This window comes from Gymnoscopelus microlampas (assembly GCF_963454915.1).
Source record: "Gymnoscopelus microlampas genome assembly, chromosome: 19".
Lineage (NCBI taxonomy): Eukaryota > Metazoa > Chordata > Actinopteri > Myctophiformes > Myctophidae > Gymnoscopelus > Gymnoscopelus microlampas.
In genome coordinates, this window is record NC_139956.1 from 34,173,389 (window position 1) to 34,198,669 (window position 25,281).

The 25,281-nt window shown below is 44.2% G+C and overlaps 1 protein-coding gene across 1 annotated transcript; it reads right to left on the reverse strand.

The window, feature by feature from the left end:
- LOC311035103 (uncharacterized protein) lies at window positions 1-24,943 on the reverse strand (the record flags this gene model as incomplete). The annotated part of the gene is made up of 11 exons (XM_084043184.1): window positions 1-742; window positions 1,309-1,391; window positions 2,132-2,968; window positions 3,081-3,133; window positions 3,378-3,518; window positions 5,032-5,173; window positions 6,061-6,238; window positions 6,380-6,491; window positions 7,617-7,754; window positions 22,344-22,528; window positions 24,809-24,943. The coding sequence occupies 11 exons, from the start codon at window positions 24,941-24,943 to the stop codon at window positions 668-670; spliced, it is 2,079 nt and encodes a 692-aa protein (XP_083899310.1). The 3' UTR covers window positions 1-667.
- Between the last annotated feature and the right edge of the window lie 338 nt (window positions 24,944-25,281).

Below are 25,281 nucleotides of genomic sequence, written 5' to 3' on the forward strand. Positions count from 1 at the left end.
CCTAAATAGTAATACTAAAACAGTAGTAGTAGTAGTAGTAGTAGTAGTAGTAGTAGTAGTAGTAGCAGCAGCAGTAATAGTGAAACAAACTCTATTTTGTTTGCGTTAAGAATAACATTTGACCACCAAGTCCCATTGATACAGAAATGGAAAATGTGTAACATACATGCAATGCATTGCATTAAACATAACATTTAAACCAACCATATTGACATAACTAGTACTGTAATGTTTCATCCTTTACAATGATACTAATTCATTAACAAACCCATGCCCTCTGCTCTGAGAGCCAATACTGATACCATCCCAATGTAAAGAACCACCAAGTCTTTGTATTGGTTCTGGTTATTTTAATTTCTGAATTCTTTCCACCATGTTTTAGACCATTCATTGAATGTAGATTCAATGAATTCCCTCATGGGATAAACAAAGGTTTTATCTTAGGTGGAGATCACTGACTAACTGGCTACACAAGACTAGTAATCCCTACTATTCATGTTAATATGGCTGCCGTTAAAAAGGCTTATTGAACTAGTCTTATGTTATATTTTTTAACATTGTATATCTGCTGTGAAAACAAAAGAAAATTCTCTCTAAGCTCCTCTGATGTATACAGTTACAGAGGCAACATTAGAGGTCAACCAGAAGGTCACTGAAGCTGTAGTTGTCACTTCCGTTCGACGTTTGTCAGCCGTATCTTGATGTCTGCTGGCAGCCCAAGTTTGACCAGTTCTTCTTTAATCTGGAAATGAAAGAGCACAATGTTCTTGATACAGTATAGTGATAACGGGTTAGTGGTTGAGGTAGCATCGTTTGAATTAGGAAGTCAAGCTGGAGAAATAGTTTGACTTATGATGAGGCTGATGGGGTTTATGAAAAGTAAGTAGAGGTTCTAAATGAATGTTCATTGGTCAGATATTTTCACAGCGCAGTTCTGATGAGAGTCTCAGCCTGATGACAGGCCAAATTTAAATATTTCATAGTTATAGCTCCACCACCTGGCAACATGAAGTCAAAGTCCCTAAACCTTTACTAACTACTCGTAATAATGCCAGGCGGACACGTGTCATCATGACGTGGACTAAGGTGTGAGGACCCGGTCATCGCTGGTTGCAGCTTTACTTTATTGTTATTATCATTATCATTATTATTATTATTACTGTTGTTACTATTATTATTATTATTATTATTATTAAACACCATTATACAACAGTTACCATAAAAATAAAACATATACAAATGTATTTATTTTGGGGGGATTTTGCTCTCGAAATAACAACCTTTATATAGTATTAATATTATTATTACCTTTGGCAGCACTATGTTATCGAAGTCTTCTTGGGTCAAAGGAGTCTCTGAGGAGAGCCCCAATCTCAGGCCAATGATGTGACCTACAGAACAAATATCCCAGCATTAGAATACTGACAGGTACAATGTGATGTTGTCTCATCATTAGAATACTGACAGGTACCTGGTCATCATATAAGACCTAATAGATTCATTTTTAACAGTTGCTTCTGCGCTCTGACTAATAGAAACTTTCACTAACACATACTTATTTTTTTGTGAAATGGCTCTATTATTGTTATATTATCTGTTGTATTTGAAAGATGATCTACAGTACTACATAAATCGATAGGTCACCAATATCGAGTAATGAGATGTAATGATGAATATGTACGTTTAATAAGGCCAAATTGTAAAAAGAAAAAGAAAGACAAAACATTTAATATTTTTAGCCAATTATGGACACAGGTTTGCTGTAGTATAAGTAAAGTTAATTGTGAGAAAATAACATCACAATCTTACCTACAGTATACAAGCCAAGGTTCTACCATCAGTTTAAAGCTGTCATTACTTTGTCACATCTCCCTGGTTTCACCGACTGGACCATCTTCATTTATAATAGTAGTGGCTGGGTAACTTACACAATATCACGTTCACTTTTGTTTCCAAGATATTAATGCGATATTGTTTATTGATGTTTTTGGTGTCTTATAGGGATGGGTCTTATGACAAGACATTCATTTATTCATTTATTCATTCATACATTCATTCATACACACACACACACGAGACTGTAACTTACTGTACGATACTGATTAAAAAAACATTATTTCAACACACTTACTAGACCCAGGAATGTTGTTAGGTGGTTCAGTAGTATGTGGTGTCCTAGGTGGTGGTGTTTCATTAGTAGGTGGTGTTGTGGTTGTAGTAGCTGTAGTAGAAGTAGGTGGTGTTGTGGTTGTAGTAGTAGTAGGTGGTGTTGTGGTTGTAGTAGCTGTAGTAGAAGTAGGTGGTGTTGTGGTTGTAGTAGTAGTAGGTGGTGTTGTGGTTGTAGTAGTAGGTGGTGTTGTGGTTGTAGTAGGTGGTGTTGTGGTTGTAGTAGCAGGTGGTGTTGTGGTTGTAGTAGCAGGTGGTGTTGTGGTTGTAGTAGTAGGTGGTGTTGTGGTTGTAGTAGCAGGTGGTGTTGTGGTTGTAGTAGCAGGTGGTGTTGTGGTTGTAGTAGTAGGTGGTGTTGTGGTTGTAGTAGTAGGTGGTGTTGTGGTTGTAGTAGTAGGTGGTGTTGTGGTTGTAGTAGCAGGTGGTGTTGTGGTTGTAGTAGTAGGTGGTGTTGTGGTTGTAGTAGCAGGTGGTGTTGTGGTTGTAGTAGCTGTAGTAGAAGTAGGTGGTGTTGTGGTTGTAGTAGTAGGTGGTGTTGTGGTTGTAGTAGCTGTAGTAGAAGTAGGTGGTGTTGTGGTTGTAGTAGTAGGTGGTGTTGTGGTTGTAGTAGCTGTAGTAGAAGTAGGTGGTGTTGTGGTTTCAGAAGTAGGTGGTGTTGTGGTTGTAATAATCGTCTGTGTGGCGGTTGTAGTTGTAGTAATTGGTGTGGTTGTAATAGTAGTTGCAATTGGTGTAGTGGTTGTAGCTGCTGTTGTCATAGTGGTGTGTTGGGTGGTTGTACTTGGTTGTATTGTTGTAGGTGCTGCAGGTGGAGAACATAAAGATGACATATTTAACTAGAGCCTCCTCATGCACATCATCACTGATGGAATGTGAAATATGGTGCAGTAGGAAACAGGTGTAGTTTCACCCACCATTTGAGACACTGACAATGACACAGCGAAGCTCTGACTGATATGTGGCCGCACTGAGAAAACAAATATGTTTAATAAACAGGAGTTTTGTTTTATCTTAATGTTACTTATTGGATTATGTTTGGGGTTGCAGCAGTTGAGATAAAACAATATAAATACAATGTTTTTGTATCGCAATCATAGATAAAATATAATACAATAAAGAAGTTATTGACTTTCTGGCACAGTAATATAGTACTCTGATAGACAGACAGACAGACAGACAGACACACAGACATCATTTAAATGGATGCTGACCTGTTGGCCTGAGCGACAAAGCAGACAGGGTGATGTTCTCCATCCTCTGACTGTGATGGCGTCCATCTCAGGATGAACTGTCCCTGTGCTGATCCAGACAGGATCATGTTGTGAGGTCCACTGTATAACAGCTCAGAGACCCTACAAGACCACCAAAGAAGAGAACATAGTTCAAAAGTCTTAATTTACATCTCCAGACCTTCATACTAAATGACCTCATTTGGTATGTCAGATGTGCAGAAACCCTTTAGACATATAGTACACCTAAGGACAACACGTTAGTACCCTGAATGGGCCCATTATCCATGTTCTACTTTTAAACCTAAAATGAAAATAGAGAAAAAAACTGAAAATCACACCAAATGAAAAGATATGACATATGATTCAGAATGAATGTACTTCATGAACATTAAAAGACACCCCAGGGAAAAAACACACTATTCAAATGTCTTCCTTCAGTCCATTGGAAGGAATTCTGAGTTATGGCCAGTGGTGGACAGTATGTAAGTACATTAGTTCATTTCTAGGAAGGGATTCTTCCAAAAGAGGAGATCTACAAGCTCAGAATGTGTCTGATATTTTCAAAATGTTTTACGTTTTGAAAATGTCTATTTCCACCTTTTTTTCTTCATTTTTAGCGGTGCCAGCCGCTCTACATTTGACCGTGTGTGTGTGTCCGTCCGTCCGTATGTTTGAGCACGGCAAAGAAGTAACACATGCGCGCGCGCACACACACACACACACACACACACACACACACACACACACACACACACACACACACACACACACACACACACACACACACACACACACACACACACACACACACACACACTGCACACATGCTCGCTCGCACACACACACACACACACACACACACACACACACACACACACACACACACACACACACACACACACACACACACACACACACACACACACACACACACACACACACACACACACACACACAACTTACAGACACTTACAGATACTTAAAGGTTGTTAAAATGAGAACAAATACTTGAAAATAGTTAAAATGAGAAAAGATACTTAAAAGTTTATAAAAAGAGTATAAATACTCTTCTAGTACCGCCTCAATACCAGCACCCACACATCAAATAGAGTAGTACCGTCTGAATGCCAGCGCCCCCACATCAAATAGATTAGGCACCGCTTACTCACACTGGGTGTGTTTTTTTTTTAAACATTTTGTTGGAAATTTTCAAAATTTAATACAGCAATGCATTTATATCATATACTTTGTGATCTATACATTTGAGTACTTGAGTATTTACTTGAGTATATAAATCACTGGTTACGGCAGACTGGTTGTTACGCAAATTGCTACAACAACCGATCCAGGGTTAAGGTGACAGTTAATGACTAAATGAATCCTGTTTGACTGCATACTAGGCTACAGTACAAAGAGATCAGTAAGAGGTAGATATGTCTGTCATTAGTCCAACTTGCACGTTGTCAGTGGAATTTTGCTGACATGCCCACATCATAGGAACACCATGCACACCCACAGAGACAGATTAGAGTGGAATTAAAAACACTGTGCTCACTGTTGTGTAGTTATAGGCTGAGTGCTCCAGTTTACTGTCCTCAAACTAAAGGCCTCAGTCTTGTTGTCTTTTACTCACGTGGAGTGTGTTGCCTCTGTGTTGATGGTGATTCCCAGTGTGTGACCAACAGGGGTGTAGAGCTGTGCTCTGTTAGCCGGGGTGGGAGTTAGGAACCTGGGAAGATACTGTCCCTCTGTACAGCTGGGTACTGCTCCATCCACTGAACACAAAGGAGAAATATAAACATTTTAATGGCTTTGCGTTTTATTATTGATTTAATTCGATTATCTATTTAATTTATTAGCACATTAACTGGTTGAGTTGCCAGGATCCCCTGAGAAAATACACCTGCAAGGGTCAATGTTTAGATGAACTTAGGGGTTTGCTTAGCCCCTTTCGGGACCCTGTTTACCTTTTTTTGTATTTGGGAAGGCGGTAACCAGGGTCCCTTGACGCTCAAAGCACCCTCTCTTAAAGTCGCGAGTACCACTGTCTCGTCTCGGGCTAATAGCTCGTCGCTTGGAAGTTGCAGAGATTTCTCAAAGGTACAAAAAAGAGCAATACTAAACCGCAGTTAATCTGCATTAATGCGCTCGGATCGGCGCTGCCGTTTAACATTTTTAATCATTTAGTAAAGCTAAATTTCCTCTCTCACACTCTGCTCCACTTCCCATGTCCCGCCTCCCCGCGGTGACTGACAACCTGCGCGTCCTACGCATACCTCTATGGTCCTACGGTACTGCCTCTGATTGGCGAGCTCCTACATGCTTGCATGACAATCACACCGCGGGGAGGCGGGCCATGGGAAGTGGAGCATTGTTTGAGAGAGGAAATTTAGCTTTACTAAATGATTAAAAATGTTAAACGGCAGCGCCGATCCGAGCGCATTAATGCAGATTAACCGCGGTTTAGTATTGCTCTTTTTTGTACCTTTGAGAAATCTCTGCAACTTCCAAGCGACGAGCTATTAGCCCGAGACGAGACAGTGGTACTCGCGACTTTAAGAGAGGGTGCTTTGAGCGTCAAGGGACCCTGGTTACCGCCTTCCCAAATACAAAAAAAGGTAAACAGGGTCCCGAAAGGGGCTAGCTAGGGTTTGCTGTGTACCTTTGACAACAAACTGTAGAGGTATAGAGCTGAGCCAACTGCTGGTAGAGGAATTGGACTGAGATCCTCCTGTGTCTGTGAGGGTGATAGACTGGTTGGGATAGTCCTGAATTTCCAAACGGACAACGTAGGGACCCTCATTACTGCTGTTGGTGGCAGCAAATGACAAAGTGCAATTCTGAAAGAATCATAGCAGTAATCATGATTATAGTAGTACAAAATAGTGTGGTAGCATTAATCAAATTAACATAATATGTGTATTAGCATCAGTATGATGTGATTTATGTTCTTATTTACAAAATAAAAGCCTTCAACTCACGGTTGACATGATGAGAATAGAAGGAAGAGGAGGATAAGAACGGCATTCGACTCGGTCTCCATCTGGGTCAAATGCTAACAGGTTGAAGTTTCTCACACAGTTAGAAGGAACTCTGAGAGACAAAGAGAGACAGAAGGAAAAACAGAAAGAGACAGAATGAGATCATATAATTAGTTTCTTTTCCACTTCTTTATTAGTAGAACTACATAGTACTAGTAGTATTATAAAAGTATTATTATGAATATAAAATTCCATTTAAGAATACATGTTAAAGGAAATATTTACCCTAAAACAGAATTTACCAGTTATCTTGAATAGTATACAGCACATTGAGTTAGTGATTGACTTTGTGGACTCAGATCATTTTTGTTTGAGATATTATATCATCATTAGTTTTATTTGAATGTAGGACTTACACCTCTGAACTATTAAATGTCCCCATGTCCCATTAAAACCATCATGTGTTGTTGTGTAGTGAGCTTGTAGATCGGATATTTTCACAATGTGTGCTTCTTTCTTGTGTTATATTTGACAATTTGACCAATTTGGTTTTAAAAAAGTCGTACAAATTGTAACTTAAGAAATGTGCAGATACCCTGCTATATACACTTAGACTGTATATTGGTTTGTTTACTGTTGAGTGAGAAATCAATGTTGCATATTGAAGGACGACTTCACCCATTTTCAACCTATCTTCATATAATTGGTCCTCACCATTGTTCATGATAAAATGGTAAAAAATATATATATTCTAATAGGAGGGCTGTGGACACTTCAGAAACGCGCCTACCAGTGACATCATCGTTTGGCAGATGTTTTTTTTTTCAACAAGATGTATAGTTTTTTATTTAGGTTTTTATTAACATGTCATTATAGCATGCTAACTTTCCAGGAATGGAAAGCCTGCCTAGCTTGGATTCCCCATTGATGAAGTCACTGGTAGGCAGGTTTCTGAAGTGTCCACAGCCCTCCTCTGAGACACTGAGTGAAAAGACAAAAATAGTACCGTGAAGATAGGTTGAAAATGGTTGAAGTGGTCCTTTAAGCTAATTATCTGGGGACCCCCAGTTTGGGAACCACTGCTCTTCCTGTCACTCTGCTGTTCAGCTTAATGAGAGATTAAAACTGAGATGTAAAATATAATAAAATTAACTGAATCAATAATGATATTTATATATTAGTATTATGTTAATGTTAGTAATGAGCATAAGAACAGAAGAGAAGTGTATTTTGTTACCGTAGTGAAGGTATGACGGTGGTCTGAGGAGACCTGTTGGCTTTCCCAGTGTCAGATCTGGTTTTGAAGTACACCGCCGTTGCAGCATCCCAGTTCTCAATGTTATTTATGTTATTTATCCAGTTACCACCTCGTAACCTGTAGGAGATGAGATTATTATTATTATTATTATTATTTAAAAAGTGACAGACAACAGTATAATAACACAGTTTATTTCTGTCATAATTTTTCTCACACTGTATCAGATGAAGCAATTGTGAAACAAAAATAGGAATAAAAAGTACATGTAAAACATGTAGGGGTGCAACAGTTAATTAAACTAATCAAATAAATCAATTAATAAACTATCCCTATTTTGGGCATGTGATTACATGACAAAAAATATTTGGGAAAATATCCAATCTAAAGCTCACAACGTGTCGCATCACAACACGTTATGAGCTTGTATATCTACAAGTTTCACTATTTTGCACAACACACACACACACACGCATATGCGTATGCATATGCACACACGCACACATGTGCACACATGTGCACACACACACACACACACACACACACACACACACACACACACACACACACACACACACACACACACACACACACACACACACACACACAGTATATAATAATTATATTAAATGTAATATTATTTTGATATCACTATTCAATAATTGAATTATTATAGTACGTGCGACGAAGAAACGTTTAAGTCCATGGCAAAGGGGAAAAAAGTAATGACGTCATCACGCTCTTCTGTGACCGCTACGTTCAATGCAGAAGCAACGTCGTCTGTCATGGTAACTTTCAATAGCGTCTTCACTTTTTTCAACGTGCCACGGACTATCTCCACAATCTAAAATGGACTCACAGACCGTGTACAGTATGTCTGCAGCAGATATAAACAGAAGTAATTTAGGGAAAAACATTAAACTAGATATGATTGGAAGGACAGAAAACGCAAAGAGTTAAAGGGATAATTCACCCCCAAATTGACCTTTTTTCTATAGACTAGTCACCCCATGGACCACCGGCCCATTAATTGTCGGCCCACCGGTCATATGCCCGTTGTTTTTGTTTTTGTCGCATTCCTAAGCCAATAATTTGATGACCGGCAGCGGTTCCGGTAGGAGACATAAAGGAGACTTAAAGGGTAGCAGATAACATTAAAACAGAATTTATTGAAAAAAAGGCACATCAAAATACACCCTATGCACGTGCGCACACACACACACACACACACACACACACACACACACACACACACACACACACACACACACACACACACACACACACACACACACACACACACACACACACACACACACACACACACACCTACTGTAACTTTAACTTAAACGACTTAAAGGGCAAGACACTTCGGTAGAGTTTTGGTTGTGCCTTGCCATAATGTAACTCCAAAGGTGGACAAGAAATCAGAAATAATTGCTCCATTGAGTTCAAAATAATGCCCTCATTGACTGTACGGTGAAATTGGGGTTACTTTTTTAGCACATAAACAAACACAACAAAGCTGATTCAGACAATATAGAACATCACCAAACCCAGTACTGTTTGTTTAAAAAAAAAAGTTTACATGTTTTACAATTGTTATTAGGAAGAAAGCCCGGACTGGATCTGCGCGGATCCGGATCCGGATATTCAAATAGTAAAATCAACAGGAACATTTTTATTTAAAAAACGAACAGTACTGGGTTCCATATTGTCTGAATCAGCTTTGTTTGTGTTCATCTATGTGCTAAAAGAGTGACTTTGAGAGCTGTTTCACCGCACAATGTAAGTCAATGAGGATCATAATTTCAATTATCAATTTCTAATCAATTATTTTTGATTTATTATCCACCTTTGAAGTTACATTATGGCAAGGTAACTACATACAGTAACCCAAACTTCTACCAAAGTGGTCTTGCCCTTTAAGATGGTTAAGTTGAAGTTAGGTGTGTGTGTGTGTGTGTGTGTGTGTGTGTGTGTGTGTGTGTGTGTGTGTGTGTGTGTGTGTGTGTGTGTGTGTGTGTGTGTGTGTGTGTGTGTGTGTGTGTGTGTGCGTGTGCGTGCATAGGGTGTATTTTGATGTGCCTTTTTTGCAATAAATTCCATATTAATGTTATCTGCTCCCTTTGTCTGCTGAATTGCTTGTACATGACTTGTTGTTCCACAAACTGTTGGAGATATACTGTTTTTACACTTTCCATACACAGTATTTCTTATTATTTCCTAATATGTATATCATATATGAATTACGCCAAAAATAAATTTAATACTAGAAAAAGTGCTCCTCGGAGCACAACTCTCCGCTGTTGGGAATGTTGGGAATGTTCTATCTGTATAAGTGTCCTATCCGTCCTGTCTGTATAAGTGTCCTATCCCTCCTGTCTGTATAAGTGTCCTATCCGTCCTGTCTATGTAAGTGTCCTATCCGTCCTGTCTGTGTAAGTGTCATATCCCTCCTGTCTGTGTAAGTGTCCTATCCAATTGTTACAGTATCCGCCATTTCTCAACCATTTCGTGATTGTTCCTGTCTTACCTCACTCTTACCAGACTTGTGTTGGGAATGTTGGGAATGTTCTAATTCTTATGTTCTAACTGTCCTATCCATCCTGTCTGTATAAGTGTCCGATCCGTCCTGTCTGTATAAGTGTCCTATCCGTCTGTATAAGTGTCCTATCCGTCTTGTCTGTATAAGTGTCCTATCCGTCCTGTCTATGTAAGTGTCCTATCCCTCCTGTCTGTGTAAGTGTCCTATCCCTCCTGTCTGTATAAGTGTCCAATCCGTCCTGTCTGTATACTGTAGGTGTCCTATCCGTCCTGTCTGTATACTGTAAGTGTCCTATCCGTCCTGTCTGTGTAAGTGTCATATCCCTCCTGTCTATGTAAGTGTCCTATCCGTCCTGTCTGTGTAAGTGTTCTATCCGTCCTGTCTGTATAAGTGTCCTATCCGTCCTGTCTGTATAAGTGTCCTATCCGTCCTGTCTGTATAAGTGTCCTATCCGTCCTGTCTGTGTACTGTAAGTGTCCTATCCCTCTGTGTAAGTGTCCATATCCCTCCTGTCTATATAAGTGTCCTATCTGTCCTATCTGCCAATTATGTATCAGCCATGCAGCCATTTCGTGATGGTTCCTGTCTTACCTCACTTTGACAGTGGCAAAGACACTGTCAAAGTGACGCCATGTATTTATACAGTATTTCACGTATTGTCACGTGTCACGTGAGGCTTGACCAATCGGTGTGTCATATTTAGAAAGTGAAAACAAAACTCTCCTGCGGAGAGTAATAAAAATAAGAGGGGAGTGCATTAAGCATATAACAGATTAAAAACTACTAGTTTGTGGTTTGTCCCGATAAATCTAAAAAAGTATCTATTTTCAAAATGTTTAAAATATGCACTTGTGATTCTTCGTCTCAACTCTTCAATTATAAAAAAAAAAGAAATCAATAGAATACATGTTTAAAAAATCATCAGTTTCAGCCCTACATATATGACAGGTAAGCAGTCAACAAATAAATGTCCTGCTAGTTGTCACATGACACATCAATGGACAACCTGTTTGTTTCAGGGATTGATCTTTCAAGCTTGACCAGCTCCTCTTATTTAGCTGAGTCATGGCAGGCTGGAGATTTAAATACAAATTAAATGACCTGCTGTGTAAAACATTATGTTGAGAGCGAGGCCCAAGCCATCAATGTGACCCCTAGACCCCGAGCTCCTGTAAGGCCCTTGCCCCAAGCGCCTGCCGTGTCGGCCGGCAAGAAGAAAAGAGAGAAGCTGAAACACAACCGTGCTGCCAGGGCACCTGCTGCTGCCGCTGGCTGGCCCGGAAGCAGCGAGCGATGGAGCAATTGGAATGCTCCCTACAACGCTGTCCCTACAGCAGGGGGGGGGTGTTTACCATGGGTTACACCACCATACCCCCACCCGTATGCATCGAGGGGACCCCAGCAAGGACCCTGCCCCAGCCCCGATCCTACAACAGGATTCTACGGGGCACCCCCCAGCCAATACCGACCCGATCCAAGAAGCCAACATGGTCCATACTATTAGAGATCATTGAAACATGCAAAACTGATATTTAGCTTATAGCATTATAGCTCTGCTATGTTTTTGCTTAGATCGCTTCCCACACACTTTCTCACCAGCTGCCTGTGTAAGCTGATAACAGGCCAGACAGCCAAGGTCACGCACTGTCTGCTTGGCGGAGGTGAGACGTGACAGGAAGTAACCACGTGCTTCGAGAGTTGGAAATTGGACTGGAAGGGAGGGGTGAGATGATGCCATGTAATGACAGTGTTCTGCCACAGGGGTTGATGTACTTAACCTCCGGTCGCCCAGGGATGGGCAGATTTTTCCTGGACTTTGCATCTAGAGACTTCTGTTTTGCTCAGATTTTGCTGCTAGCCACTTCGGTGGCCTTTTCCTCTTCTCAATACTTTACTCTCTATATTTGTAACTCACTTCCTTAATAAATCTTTTTATTGAACTTCATTTTCGTGTGACGGCTGCCTCCCCACTGCCTCATTAGCCAAGAAAGATATCCGGGTATTTTGTCCTTTTCCTGTATTTTTGTGGTAAGATTGCTAACACATATTACTACATTAGTATAGGAGCTAACCCGTGTTTGAGAGTTTCTCTCTAACTGACACAGGTTGGGACAGGCCCTGTCAACGGTCTAAAGTTTCATTCTCAGCTATCTGCTATTTATTACTAAGTAAGGTGGTTGGTGCTAGGTTCATTTCTCAACGAGTGGCTCTCATTTATTTCCTATAAAAGCAGGATACAGAGCGCTACTCACGAGAGATCACTAGACACTAGCTGCCGTGTAATAACGCAGAGCCAGGAGTGAAATTAGGTCTGTTACAGTTGATGTTGGAGCACACACAGATCAACAGTAGTTGTGTCCCGTAACTGCTGGTCAAAGACGCCAAGGAAACAGTATTGGTCTCCGATCACTGAGTGTTATTAAATCTTATTTTAGATTTGTGCCTGAGTTTTGAGCAATGTCTAGTCCAAGTCTGAGTCTAGTCGTTGTCGGAAGCCACTTGTAATCTACCGAGAATAGATCCTTAAGGTTGAACTCAAGAGACAAGAGTTTATCCATTCTAGATATAAGCGATAAGTAGGAGTAAGGTTAAAATTCCAGTAACCGGAGAGGAATTAGCACACCTCGAAGGGGTTCTGGTGAGGGAGTCTGGGTCTAACTCGCCCAGGGTCTGATTCCCTTTACATGGCGTCCCTGGGTGGACACGAGACCACCGTTATCTAGGAGTTACAAGCCGTATATCAGAACTCAGGAAGTATAGCTATTATTACTCTAATTTGTGAGCCTAGAGCTAACTTGTACCGGAGGCTGTATCCGCTAGCGTATCCCTCCTAACAGGGTGAAACAGAGGCTGGACTGCGCAACCAGTGGCCACAGGTGGTAAAAACATCTCTGTGAAGGACCAACATAATTGCTCAAAAGCCACGAAATAAGAGTTAGAGATAATATTACTTGTGCGATAGCTTAGAAAAATCCAACCTAGCTAAAAGGATATGGCAACCTCAAGTTCCACTCCCACAGAGGGAGTGAGTAATGAGGATTTTTCCTCCTCATCAGACGAGGAAGAAGGGGACGATCGTAGCGATCCTCCCCAAGCCTTTCCTGCCCGGTTACATATTACTGTTGCATTTAGGTATCTGGGCATGAGACAAATTACCATTGTAACCCCCCCACCGGGCTGCAATGAAGCCTCCCCTAGTGAAGGGCAGGAACAACTCAGTCATGAGGTTATCGATTGGGATCGACGCGATGCACTAGCACCGCATCGACGCTCGAATCAAGCGAAAACCTCAGAGGTAACAGAACCCCGGGCTACAGGTTCCCCAAACGAACCGCCACCCCGGGGGCTCAGTCATGAGGTTATCGATTGGAATCGACGCGATGCACTAGCACCGCATCGACGCTCGAATCAAGCGAAAACCTCAGAGGTAACAGAACCCCGGGCTACAGGTTCCCCAAACGAACCGCCACCCCGGGGGCTCAGTCATGAGGTTATCGATTGGAATCGACGCGATGCACTAGCACCGCATCAACGCTCGAATCAAACGAAAACCTCAGAGGTAACAGAACCCCGGGCTACAGGTTCCCCAAACGAACCGCCACCCCGGGGGGAAAGAAAGGCCAGAGAGAAAAACACCTCTCAGCCAAAGAACGGGAAAAAGGGAGGGAAGCCTCAGAACCCCCCCCCGAAAGCCCAGAGCCCGAAGTCCCAGGGGGAACCCCGGACCACGGGCCGAAAACCATTGGTACCCTACCTCGAGAAGGAGGAATGGGATAAACTCTCAAAGGAGGAGCAAGAAGCGCATCGCGCCAAGCGCGCTGCCCGGAAAGCTCCAGTCCAAGAGCAAGAGTGAATACCATAATCTCGGCTGTTTCAGAATACAGGCCTCTATTAGCGGCACTGGAAATGAATACTAATGAGAAAGACGGAACGCTCCTCTGTAATATGAACGGGGAAGAATACCTTGTAAAACACAGGAGCTGAAGTCACATTGCGTGCTAACATGCCAGCTATGCGCCTGTGTAATATATGCGTGTATATATATGTATACATAGTGTGTATGTATATATATATATATATGTGTGTGTATGTGCATATGTGCATATGGGTATATGTGCATGTCACTCTTTAATGCCCGCTGCTAGAAAGCATGGGATTGAAGGGATAGTGGCTAAGCCTGGTTTGGCGCCTTTTATTGGCCCCAAAAGACCTCTTGGCCTTAGCAAAACCAGATGATGAAACCATCTTTCAGGTTTGATAAAGGTGTTTCCTACGTTTGCACCTACTGGCTTGCAAGTAGCTATCCAATTATGCAGCGTACTGAAGGAGTGACCAGCAATGGAATCCCTCCGGATGGACAATGCAACCTACTTCAAAGCCGAACCAGTAACCAGGGTATTGGAAGATAGGGGAACCCAGGCTCTCTGGTCAGTACCTATAATCTAGCTAGTACCAGTGGTGTGGCCGAACGCACTGTGCGGGAGGTCAAGGATTTTATGACGCGTGAGGGGGTGGAGAGTACGTGGGACGAACCCCTCCCTCTCCTCAGGTTACATGACACTCTAAACCTAGGAGGAGAGCTGAAGAGGTATGTGCCAGGCACTAATCCCTCTCCTCCTCTCTTTTCCGTAGGTGAAGAAGTGTGGGTGTGCCGCAAACCTGAGGGGCGAAATCCTAAGCTGTAGAGTGAAGGACGTGACACTGTGTTAGAAGTGTTGAGTCCACACGGGTTGGTATTACAGGAATTTAGTGTAGTTCATACTATACAGATTCGCAAAACTCAGTGATCAGTACTATGGCGTCGAAGCATTCTAAGGCAGAAAGGAAGGTTGGAACCCAGGAGTCCCTACCTTTCGCTTTGGAGTGTGCCAACAAACGGGCACTCTTTGTTATGTCTCCAGGCACTAACGGAAAGGATATCTGGCTAGGGAGAGGCATGGGGATGGCTAAGGAGGCGAGGAATGGGTTCTTGCCAATAATAGGTTTTGACAGGAAGCCCATAGAGTGGTTGTGGAGAAACTCCCCCTGCCTGTGTGCAGTGTGCGACGTCATAGTTGCAGCACAGCGCTGGGCGGGGCAGGGTAAATGCAAGCCAGCTGCGGTTCCACCAGGGTACGTAACACAGCTGAGTATGAGTGAGAGTGCGACTATAGACCTAGGCCCTAGAGAAGGCCCTAGGGGTTGTCGCATCCTACTCTGTGGCATGTGTTACGTTAAGTGGTGTGGCAGAATAGCACTGGCAAGTTATCCTCCCATGAGTAAATCATGGGCCAACAAGTGCCAGTGCACTTGGACGGGAGATGAGTTGTTCCCATGCCCCTTGCATAAGGGTGCAAAGGTTAACTCTGGCGTTTGTATTACAACGGGAAAAGGTTACCTGCAGAGTGGGATGACCCCGGTTCGAAAGGCTCTGGCCAATAAGGCTGGGATCCAGTTCAAAGGGAGCACGGAGGACTTACACCTCCTAACCCTGTCTGACCTGGAAAAGTCTATCAACTGGTGTTATTCCATCCCCGTGCCTTCCCGTTCCTCTCGCACCCATTGGAAAAAGGGCCGAGAGACCATAAGCATCGCCGACACTCCATCACGGCGGATGGTCCTAGGGGTCGACCCCAAGGGCAAGTCTGCTGAGAGGATGGTGGGCAAAGCAGTGGTACTGAGCGTACAGGCATTGATAAAATGCATGCTGGGGGCTCGTACTGCACTAATAGTGGAGTGTGAGCGTGTACCATACCAAGATGATAGTTATAGTCTATCTCACTGGGACTGGTACACTGAACACACTAGCTATATGAGGAAGAACTTAACCAGAGAAAATCTGGTGTGGGAGATCCTCGCTAGCGATGGCCCGGCTAGCGCCCCACATGGCGCGCCCCACGTGCCACCCAACGTGGCACCCATCGGGTCTGAGGTTGCCGGGCTGGCATTAGGTTCCTGTATAACCCATGGTGAACACCCTGAGAAGGAGGGATACCAGTGGGTCAGGGCGACCGTGTCAATGGACGTGGACCCTGAAGGTAATGTGATCTCATTTGGGTTTGGAGTTATTCCCGTACCCGATAGGACCCTTACGCCTAAACTGCAACGGGTTTCATATGCTGACGCCCTACAAGGCGTGCGTGGCGTACCCAACGTGTCTCTGCCCTTAGGGGAGAGACAGGTGCAGCCTGGTGGTTGGGTGGAAGGGACCGAGAAAGGGGGCCTATGGCGCAAAGCCGTAAGGACTTTCATGAGAGATAGAAAGGATGCAGGAACCTCTTAAGGTGGTCTTGACTGTGGCCCTTCTCCCCGCAGGTCTCCGGCGGTGACAAGGGGAGGGGGAGTGCCAGGATGACCGACCGCGCTGTTGAGAGGGATGACGGAGGAGATGATAATATCTTTAGAGAAACCTTCCTGGGCGCCAGGACAGGTATTACTCCTCCAGAGATTCCCCGAAAAATCAGTATTACCCGTATGACGGCGAAACTGCTAGTAAAAGTCACCTTCACGGCCATAGCTCTGATAGTGACTTTAGGACTCATAAGGGCCCTTTCACACCCCCAGACACGGGTGCAATGGGAATATGAGTACCCCCCTACCCTCAATACCAGGGAAGGGGGGGTGATGGGTGTCCTTACAATAGTAAGTCCCCTACCATGCATGAGACAGAATGACTCCCAGACACATTGGGAGTTATGGAAATCATTCCAAAACGCTGAGAATGGAGGCCCTCCTTTGGACATAACAAAGCTAGGGCCACCACCTCAGTGTTCCCATATGGAGAATGACATCGACTGTCACGTCATGAATCCCGAGCACTGTAACTCGCACCTTACATGGCCCGAGCTAACGGAGCAGAGGGAGGAGGAAGTAAAAGGATTGTTAGACTACGAAGTAGACTCAATCGGGGTAAACAGGCTACGTGGTGAGGTGGTCCAAAAGCTGAGAACAGTAAAAGGGCCCCGAACCGCATATGCTTGTATGACTGTGACAACACGCTTCCGCTATGAGGGGGACCCACGATGGGAACCTTGGGAAGAAGTTTCCAATTGTTTTCTGACCAAAGTCAATCAGACTAAGGCAGTAAAATTGGAAAACAGTCGCAAATTCGTATCTGTGTTGAACCCTGAAACTGCTGAGGTGCAAGTTGTTACTACTGTGACAAAATGGCCCATTAGTGAGACAAGAGAGCTAGATGCTTTCTTAAAGGAAATGGCAGATCTTATGGAGGTTATCCTAATTATGGACGAGCTAGGTCTTAAAGAAACCCCTCAGGAAGATAAGCCAATAGCAATTCCTTTAATGGCTGCACCTCTGGTAAAACATGGTTCAAAACAATTGGCCCGGGAAAGACTAGCCTCAGGGTTCTCTTTATCCCCGGTCAAAAAATGGTTCCCTTGGGTCCTTGCCAAAAAGAAGCCAGGACCTGGAGGATACCGAGCCTACCCACCTGGTTTGCCATGGATTCTTAAAGAAACCATGGCAGGGGGCCATACTCTGTACACATTTGAGGCTCCTGTCCTCGACCCAGAGCAAGTAAGCAAAATCACTGGCTCCTTTGGGACCCGGGTGATGGACGCTCTCTTGCACTGCGTGGAAGGAGGCCTGAATGAAACAGATAGGCCATGGAGAGACCTGGATAAAACCACGTTTCTCAAAAAAGCAATCCGCGAGGAAGGAACCTTAGTCCCTATGTGCCGCGAGGCACGGACTATGGGAATCCAACTTGGCGGAAATGGAACAGTGGGAGAACCGGCCTCCTGTCGATTCAACTTTAGAGATCGATTAAGGAGATATAGAATGACGTTGAACAGAGACGGAAACGCTCTCAATGACTGGGGCTATTATGCGGGTCTGGGGCTAACCCATGACGAGACACTGCTAATAGAGCACTGTTGGCATAAGAGCCGCAAGTCAGAGGACGATAAGCTAGTCATGTTCCTACATCAGCAATTCGCAGCTATGGTCACAGGTCTCCAGTTATCCACCGAAAGAGTAATCTCCGAGGAGATGCCCTCCCTCCCTGGGATGTTGCGGGTGACTCTAGGCAAGATGGCTAGAGACATAATACCCCCAACTACGGTGAGGGGAAATACTCTTGAGGAAATACTGGAAAATCATGGCCCTAAGCGCGAAGGCAAAAAGGTTCTCCCACCAAAATTACACAAGTCATTAAACCCAATCCATGATTCCCCAGGGGAACTGGATATCCCCCCACCCTTGCTTTTAACCAGGAAGACGAAAGACGGTTACAAAGTAAGGTGGGGCCTGGAGCCCTCCTTCGGGGCGACGGGTGCGGAGTTGGGCGACTACCCGGACACCACCTATGGGTATCCGGGGAAGCAGTATTGCACTAAAGAGAACTGGATGTGGTGCTACCAGGTAGATTCGTTCCCCCAAACCCATGTGGACGAAGCCACATCCGCGATGGTGGATTTGGCATCCACTAGGAGGATAACCCACGTCAATAACCAGACCTGGGTGACCTGGGGAACACAGCCATTAGGCATAACACAGACTTTTGGCCAAGACATGGACAAAATTCTGGACTGGTACTACGTTGCGCGTAACCCACCCCCCCAGCCGGGGGCTTGGGCTAACATGCACTGGTATGACGCTCCTATAGCTGCAACGCCTTTAGATGGAAAGAGGTGGAGGGCCGTACATGGGGATATAGGTACAGAATACTTAGACCCCAACTACCCTCGTAATATAGGAGCCCCATTGGCGATGCTTAATTGTCACCGCACTTCACCTGCCGGCTCTTTGGGTGTGCGCCAGGCAACGGTTACTTGGCAGGGCAGGACCCTGAAATGTGGAACCTCAGTGAATATCAATGAGGAGGTCTACGTTAAAGGGTACCCCTACTTTTTCCCGCCTTCAGCGTACCTTCTGAATAGATGGAGCTATGCTAATTCCCGATTTTGCAATGACAGAGATCGGACTAGGCGAGAAAAACAATTATATGATTGCAATAGTTACAATAAGTATGCTGCAGTCACTGGACAGTGTGCCAGAGCCACCTTCGATTACCAGTCTCCCTGGCAAGGCCCCTCCTCCTATCTCCAGGAGGGCGGGTCAGTCACGGCTCCTGGTGAAGGATGGACCACTAAGAAATTCTCTCTTGAGGGGATCTGGCCCATAACTCACGGCTGGAACCTTAGCGAGGGGAATTGTTCACAAGATAGGTCTCCAAGGGATCGGTGGAATTACAGTGATTTCACAGCTACCATGATAATCTTAGCAGCCGCTACAGGTAGCGCTGCCAAAGATTTGGGGAATTCTATCATAGAGGGAGCCTCTGAAATTTACACTCAGGTTACTTCTATAATTCAGACAGCTTGGGTTACCATAACAACCATCCTCAAGTGGGGGGTGCCTGTAATGTTGGCCGTGGGAGTTGTTATCTTAGTCTCACTCCTGCACAAAGCTGGCCTCTTTCCAATAGTGGGCGAGACCATGAAGGCAGTAGGCCAATCTGTAGTAAGAAGAATCAGGCCTCCCCTTGAGGGGGAAGATGTCTTCCTGCTGTAAGATATGTCACGATTCCCTGAGGAGAGAAATCATCCCTTAATATATAAGGATGGGTTGGGCTTATGCACACTCCGAGGTTTACTCTCCGAGGTACAGTGCCACTGCCAACATGACTCTCTTCCAAGGAAACAAGATCGAAATGGCAGGGGAAACAGTGGGGCCTTCTGGTCACATGACAGACGCCGAAATCACTGTTTTCCTGTCTGAGGACCAAGTCCTGGCACCCCCGACTGAGACCCATGCTCCGAGTGGTCCGGTTGAGGCTGCTGAGGACTGGCGAACAGCAGGGCCTTCTGCTCATATGGCAGACGCCGAGGAAACTGTTTTCCTGTATGAAGACCAGACTTCGGCACCCCCAATGAGTTTTGTTGAGGCTGCCAGGGTCTGGTCAACTCTAGGGGTGTATCTCCAAGAGACCCCCAGACCCGTTGGGGGTCCCATATCCTCCTCTACCCAGAAGGGCGGGAGAAGCTCGAGCCAGATAACTTCCACCTGGGAGTCGGTCACCGAGACCAGAGGTTTGGCCAGTCGCATGGCTCGGCTTCACCTCATCGATCTTGCTGGAGTACAGATGTCTGACTTGAGACTGCGTGATCCTAAAAATTGGATCAATATCATGGGAATCCAACCTGGGAGGAGGCCTATTAGAGAGCCCTACCACCCTATGGGACGGCATGGTAAAGCACGTTTTGAGGAGGTGTCCAAACTCATATCACGCGTCACCAATCTTCTTCTTGGGGATGGATGGGGTTCTACGTTCCCGACCAGAGTCTCCATCTACCAGATCGTCCGAGCTGACCAGACCATGACCGGATGGGAGAACATGCTGTGGGCCTGCATCGACGAGATCCAGAGTCATGACTGGGTCTGTGACACAACTAGGTCACGACTGGAACTGTTCCGCGAGGGTGCCGTGTTGGGCCCGTGTGCTGAACCTGACAAGATGTGCCACTTCACTGGGATCCGAGCTACAAGGAAATACCGCAGTGAGAGGGAAGCTGGAGGTCCAGAGGTCAGAGGGGGTGTTGAGAGCGAGGCCCAAGCCATCAATGTGACCCCTAGACCCCGAGCTCCTGTAAGGCCCTTGCCCCAAGCGCCTGCCGTGTCGGCCGGCAAGAAGAAAAGAGAGAAGCTGAAACACAACCGTGCTGCCAGGGCACCTGCTGCTGCCGCTGGCTGGCCCGGAAGCAGCGAGCGATGGAGCAATTGGAATGCTCCCTACAACGCTGTCCCTACAGCAGGGGGGGGGGTGTTTACCATGGGTTACACCACCATACCCCCACCCGTATGCATCGAGGGGACCCCAGCAAGGACCCTGCCCCAGCCCCGATCCTACAACAGGATTCTACGGGGCACCCCCCAGCCAATACCGACCCGATCCAAGAAGCCAACATGGTCCATACTATTAGAGATCATTGAAACATGCAAAACTGATATTTAGCTTATAGCATTATAGCTCTGCTATGTTTTTGCTTAGATCGCTTCCCACACACTTTCTCACCAGCTGCCTGTGTAAGCTGATAACAGGCCAGACAGCCAAGGTCACGCACTGTCTGCTTGGCGGAGGTGAGACGTGACAGGAAGTAACCACGTGCTTCGAGAGTTGGAAATTGGACTGGAAGGGAGGGGTGAGATGATGCCATGTAATGACAGTGTTCTGCCACAGGGGTTGATGTACTTAACCTCCGGTCGCCCAGGGATGGGCAGATTTTTCCTGGACTTTGCATCTAGAGACTTCTGTTTTGCTCAGATTTTGCTGCTAGCCACTTCGGTGGCCTTTTCCTCTTCTCAATACTTTACTCTCTATATTTGTAACTCACTTCCTTAATAAATCTTTTTATTGAACTTCATTTTCGTGTGACGGCTGCCTCCCCACTGCCTCATTAGCCAAGAAAGATATCCGGGTATTTTGTCCTTTTCCTGTATTTTTGTGGTAAGATTGCTAACACATATTACTACATTAGTATAGGAGCTAACCCGTGTTTGAGAGTTTCTCTCTAACTGACACAGGTTGGGACAGGCCCTGTCAACGGTCTAAAGTTTCATTCTCAGCTATCTGCTATTTATTACTAAGTAAGGTGGTTGGTGCTAGGTTCATTTCTCAACGAGTGGCTCTCATTTATTTCCTATAAAAGCAGGATACAGAGCGCTACTCACGAGAGATCACTAGACACTAGCTGCCGTGTAATAACGCAGAGCCAGGAGTGAAATTAGGTCTGTTACAGTTGATGTTGGAGCACACACAGATCAACAGTAGTTGTGTCCCGTAACTGCTGGTCAAAGACGCCAAGGAAACAGTATTGGTCTCCGATCACTGAGTGTTATTAAATCTTATTTTAGATTTGTGCCTGAGTTTTGAGCAATGTCTAGTCCAAGTCTGAGTCTAGTCGTTGTCGGAAGCCACTTGTAATCTACCGAGAATAGATCCTTAAGGTTGAACTCAAGAGACAAGAGTTTATCCATTCTAGATATAAGCGATAAGTAGGAGTAAGGTTAAAATTCCAGTAACCGGAGAGGAATTAGCACACCTCGAAGGGGTTCTGGTGAGGGAGTCTGGGTCTAACTCGCCCAGGGTCTGATTCCCTTTACACATTACAATGGTATTTAAAGTGTTTTTGTTGTGTCATAGTGAATCCCTCTTCACTCACTGCATATAGAAGACATCGTTGTTGGGAACCAGACGAGTCATGATTCCTTCTCGTTGACACCACTCTGTGGTGTTCTGCACCGTGTTCACCTCCAGTAGGGTCTCAATGCCACAGTGCAGATAATAACACACCCATGTGTATGAATCTGTGCATGATGTGAAGGCTGTCTTATAGCGCAAAACCACCTGTAATTATGAGATAATGATATAAAAGTTATACATTACATGACTTTGATCCTGTCTCTGTTTACAACAGGTGGATACGGACACAGAGGTTTGTAAATTAATTTAAAATTAACAATTTCTGTCAAGTGTAGCCGTGTAATGTGTAATGATGATGATGATGATGATGATGATAATAATAGTAATAATAATAATAATAATAATAATAATAATTTTAATTATCGAGATTACATAACAATTAGATTCATTACAGAATATGGATTTAGTTTTGGGAATTGCAAATTACATTGACGTTAATCAATATAATTTGAGACAGACACCCCTGTTCCAAGGTTATTATAGTTTTGCACTTTTTGTTTTTAAAGAGGGTTTGCTATTTAGAATAGTTGTTATTTTTAGAAAAGCAGTGGTGGAAAGTAACTACAGATGTGCCATTTCAAAACTTCAAATGTCCTGCCATCGGCAAGACAGTACATTTTCAGGGGATTCCCAGGGCAATAAGAGGAACAAAGAAGGGCATTTAAAATGCTGAATTATTTTGATGATCACTGCTTTTATGATGCTAATTAATTTGAGCAACTGGTCAAGGACCTCTTCAAATCACCTTTCGCCTCATAATGAGTCTGACACCTTCTTCAACACACATTCTTTTGTTCTCATGTATATGGATGTCTGTTGAAGGGAAAAACGGGGGTGTGTATTGACAACTTCTTTTCAGGGGCAAAACAGTGCATTTTTAAGGGCAGAACGGGGAGGAAAAAATGCATTTTCAGGGCACTTTCAGGGAAAGAACAGTAACGTGTGAAGTTTTGAAGTGGCACATCTGTAAGTACATTTACTTAAGTACTGTACTTAAGTACAATTTTGAGGTACTTTTACTGGTAGTATTAGTATTTCCGGTTCGGGAGGGTTCCCTGACCCGATTTTGGCTCAATAAAAGTAATTTTACACTAATGTGGCTCGCGCTCACGGCTCGCTTGTAAATGTTGGGGGTCCTTGACATGAAAATGCTCCTCAGAGTTGATACAGCTCTCGCTGGCCGGTCCGTGCTGGCTGGGGACAGACCGACGAAGGGGAGAAATAGAGAGAGAAACGCTTTGCTGGACTGTCACAGCTTGTTTCTAAACAAACTGTTAATTTTAGCCGATATATATGTCACGTAGGCTATAGTTGTTCAATATTAATTAATATTATACAGCCTCTTTGTTTTCAAGGGACACCCTTGGGAGACCCACAGAGCAAAAAGACAAAAGCTATTTTTATCATTTCAAAACATAAGTATAAACAAACTGCTTCACTTGAACAATGTTGGTGTAATATTACATTCACAGATTCTGCGGTGGTCGGATTGGCTCTCCACTCTCATTTGTCCCCTGTGTGTGTGTGTGTGTGTGTGTGTGTGTGTGTGTGTGTGTGTGTGTGTGTGTGTGTGTGTGTGTGTGTGTGTGTGTGTGTTTTGTCCTAGCACAGGGGTTGGGGCTGGAGAAGTAGAGGCGGCTCGTCCAGGTCATTTGGCAGCTTATTTATAAACTTTAGGCTAAGCAGTGTGTAGGCAACAGTACAGCCAGCAGCACTACTGGAAGTGGAACAGATGGTTAAATTGCGACCTGGATATTGCGACCATGACACACTGTGGGGAATCTGTGATGGAGGTATATGGAGTTTTCCCTTTCTAGTGATACGTTGTGTTTATGAATGGTCACTAGACAGAGATTTAAAATGTGTTTGTTCCTCCTGGAAGTCTCTTACGAACTACTGCAGTTTTCCCTGGCTTCACTGCTGACAGAATGAACTTGAAGCTGGAATGAGGAAACAATGCAGTACGCTAAATTCGAGTTCAGGATGTGACAACATATCAGCGGCACCGAACAGACGAAATTAGGATACCGCACACCTGAACCTCTGAATGACATATTGTAGTCTGGACCAAGCAGAACCAAATTTATTTAGGCTCTAAAAGTGTAGTATGCATCAACCTTTAGTTTTGTTTTCATTTATTTTAGTATTCATTTTATTTTGTATATTGTAATATGGGGTAATCAGGGGCGAGATTCAAAACGTTCAGAAAGATAGTGAAAATATCTAATCTCCCGACGCATCTCGACTTTAGTATGTTTTCAACACAATACTCCCGACTCCGTTAGTTTGTTCTTAATAAAGCCTTGTTTTTTATTTATTAGTTAATTACCTAAAATATGTTTTTTTGTTTGTTTTTTATTCTAGTGATTGTGATTTGTCATTTCATTAGTTTAATTAACTATAATAATCTTGCCCTGTACCTACCTTCATAGATCCATTGGCATACGTGTCCTTTGGTTCAAAGGTGATGACAGTTCCATAAAAGTTGTTCTGTTGGGCTCCTCCATGCTGGGCTCCACAGAGCAACAGCAACACGACTGGTATTGAAGAGAGACTCATGGTTTACTGTGGGAATGTAAAACCTACCACAAGGTTTTATACATAGACACACGCACAGACGCACGTGACACACACACACACACACACACACACACACACACACACACACACACACACACACACACACACACACACACACACACACACACACACACACACACACACACACACACACAAAACAAACATTTGGAATATTTTAATCTGACAGTGCAGCAAGATCATAACCTGGTATGAGGAAATGAAATGCTTCTCTGGAAAGGATAGTGCAGGTAACGCCTCAGAACACTTGTGTGTACACAAGATCAAACTTTAACGTCTGTATTCCGTCTGTCTGTCTG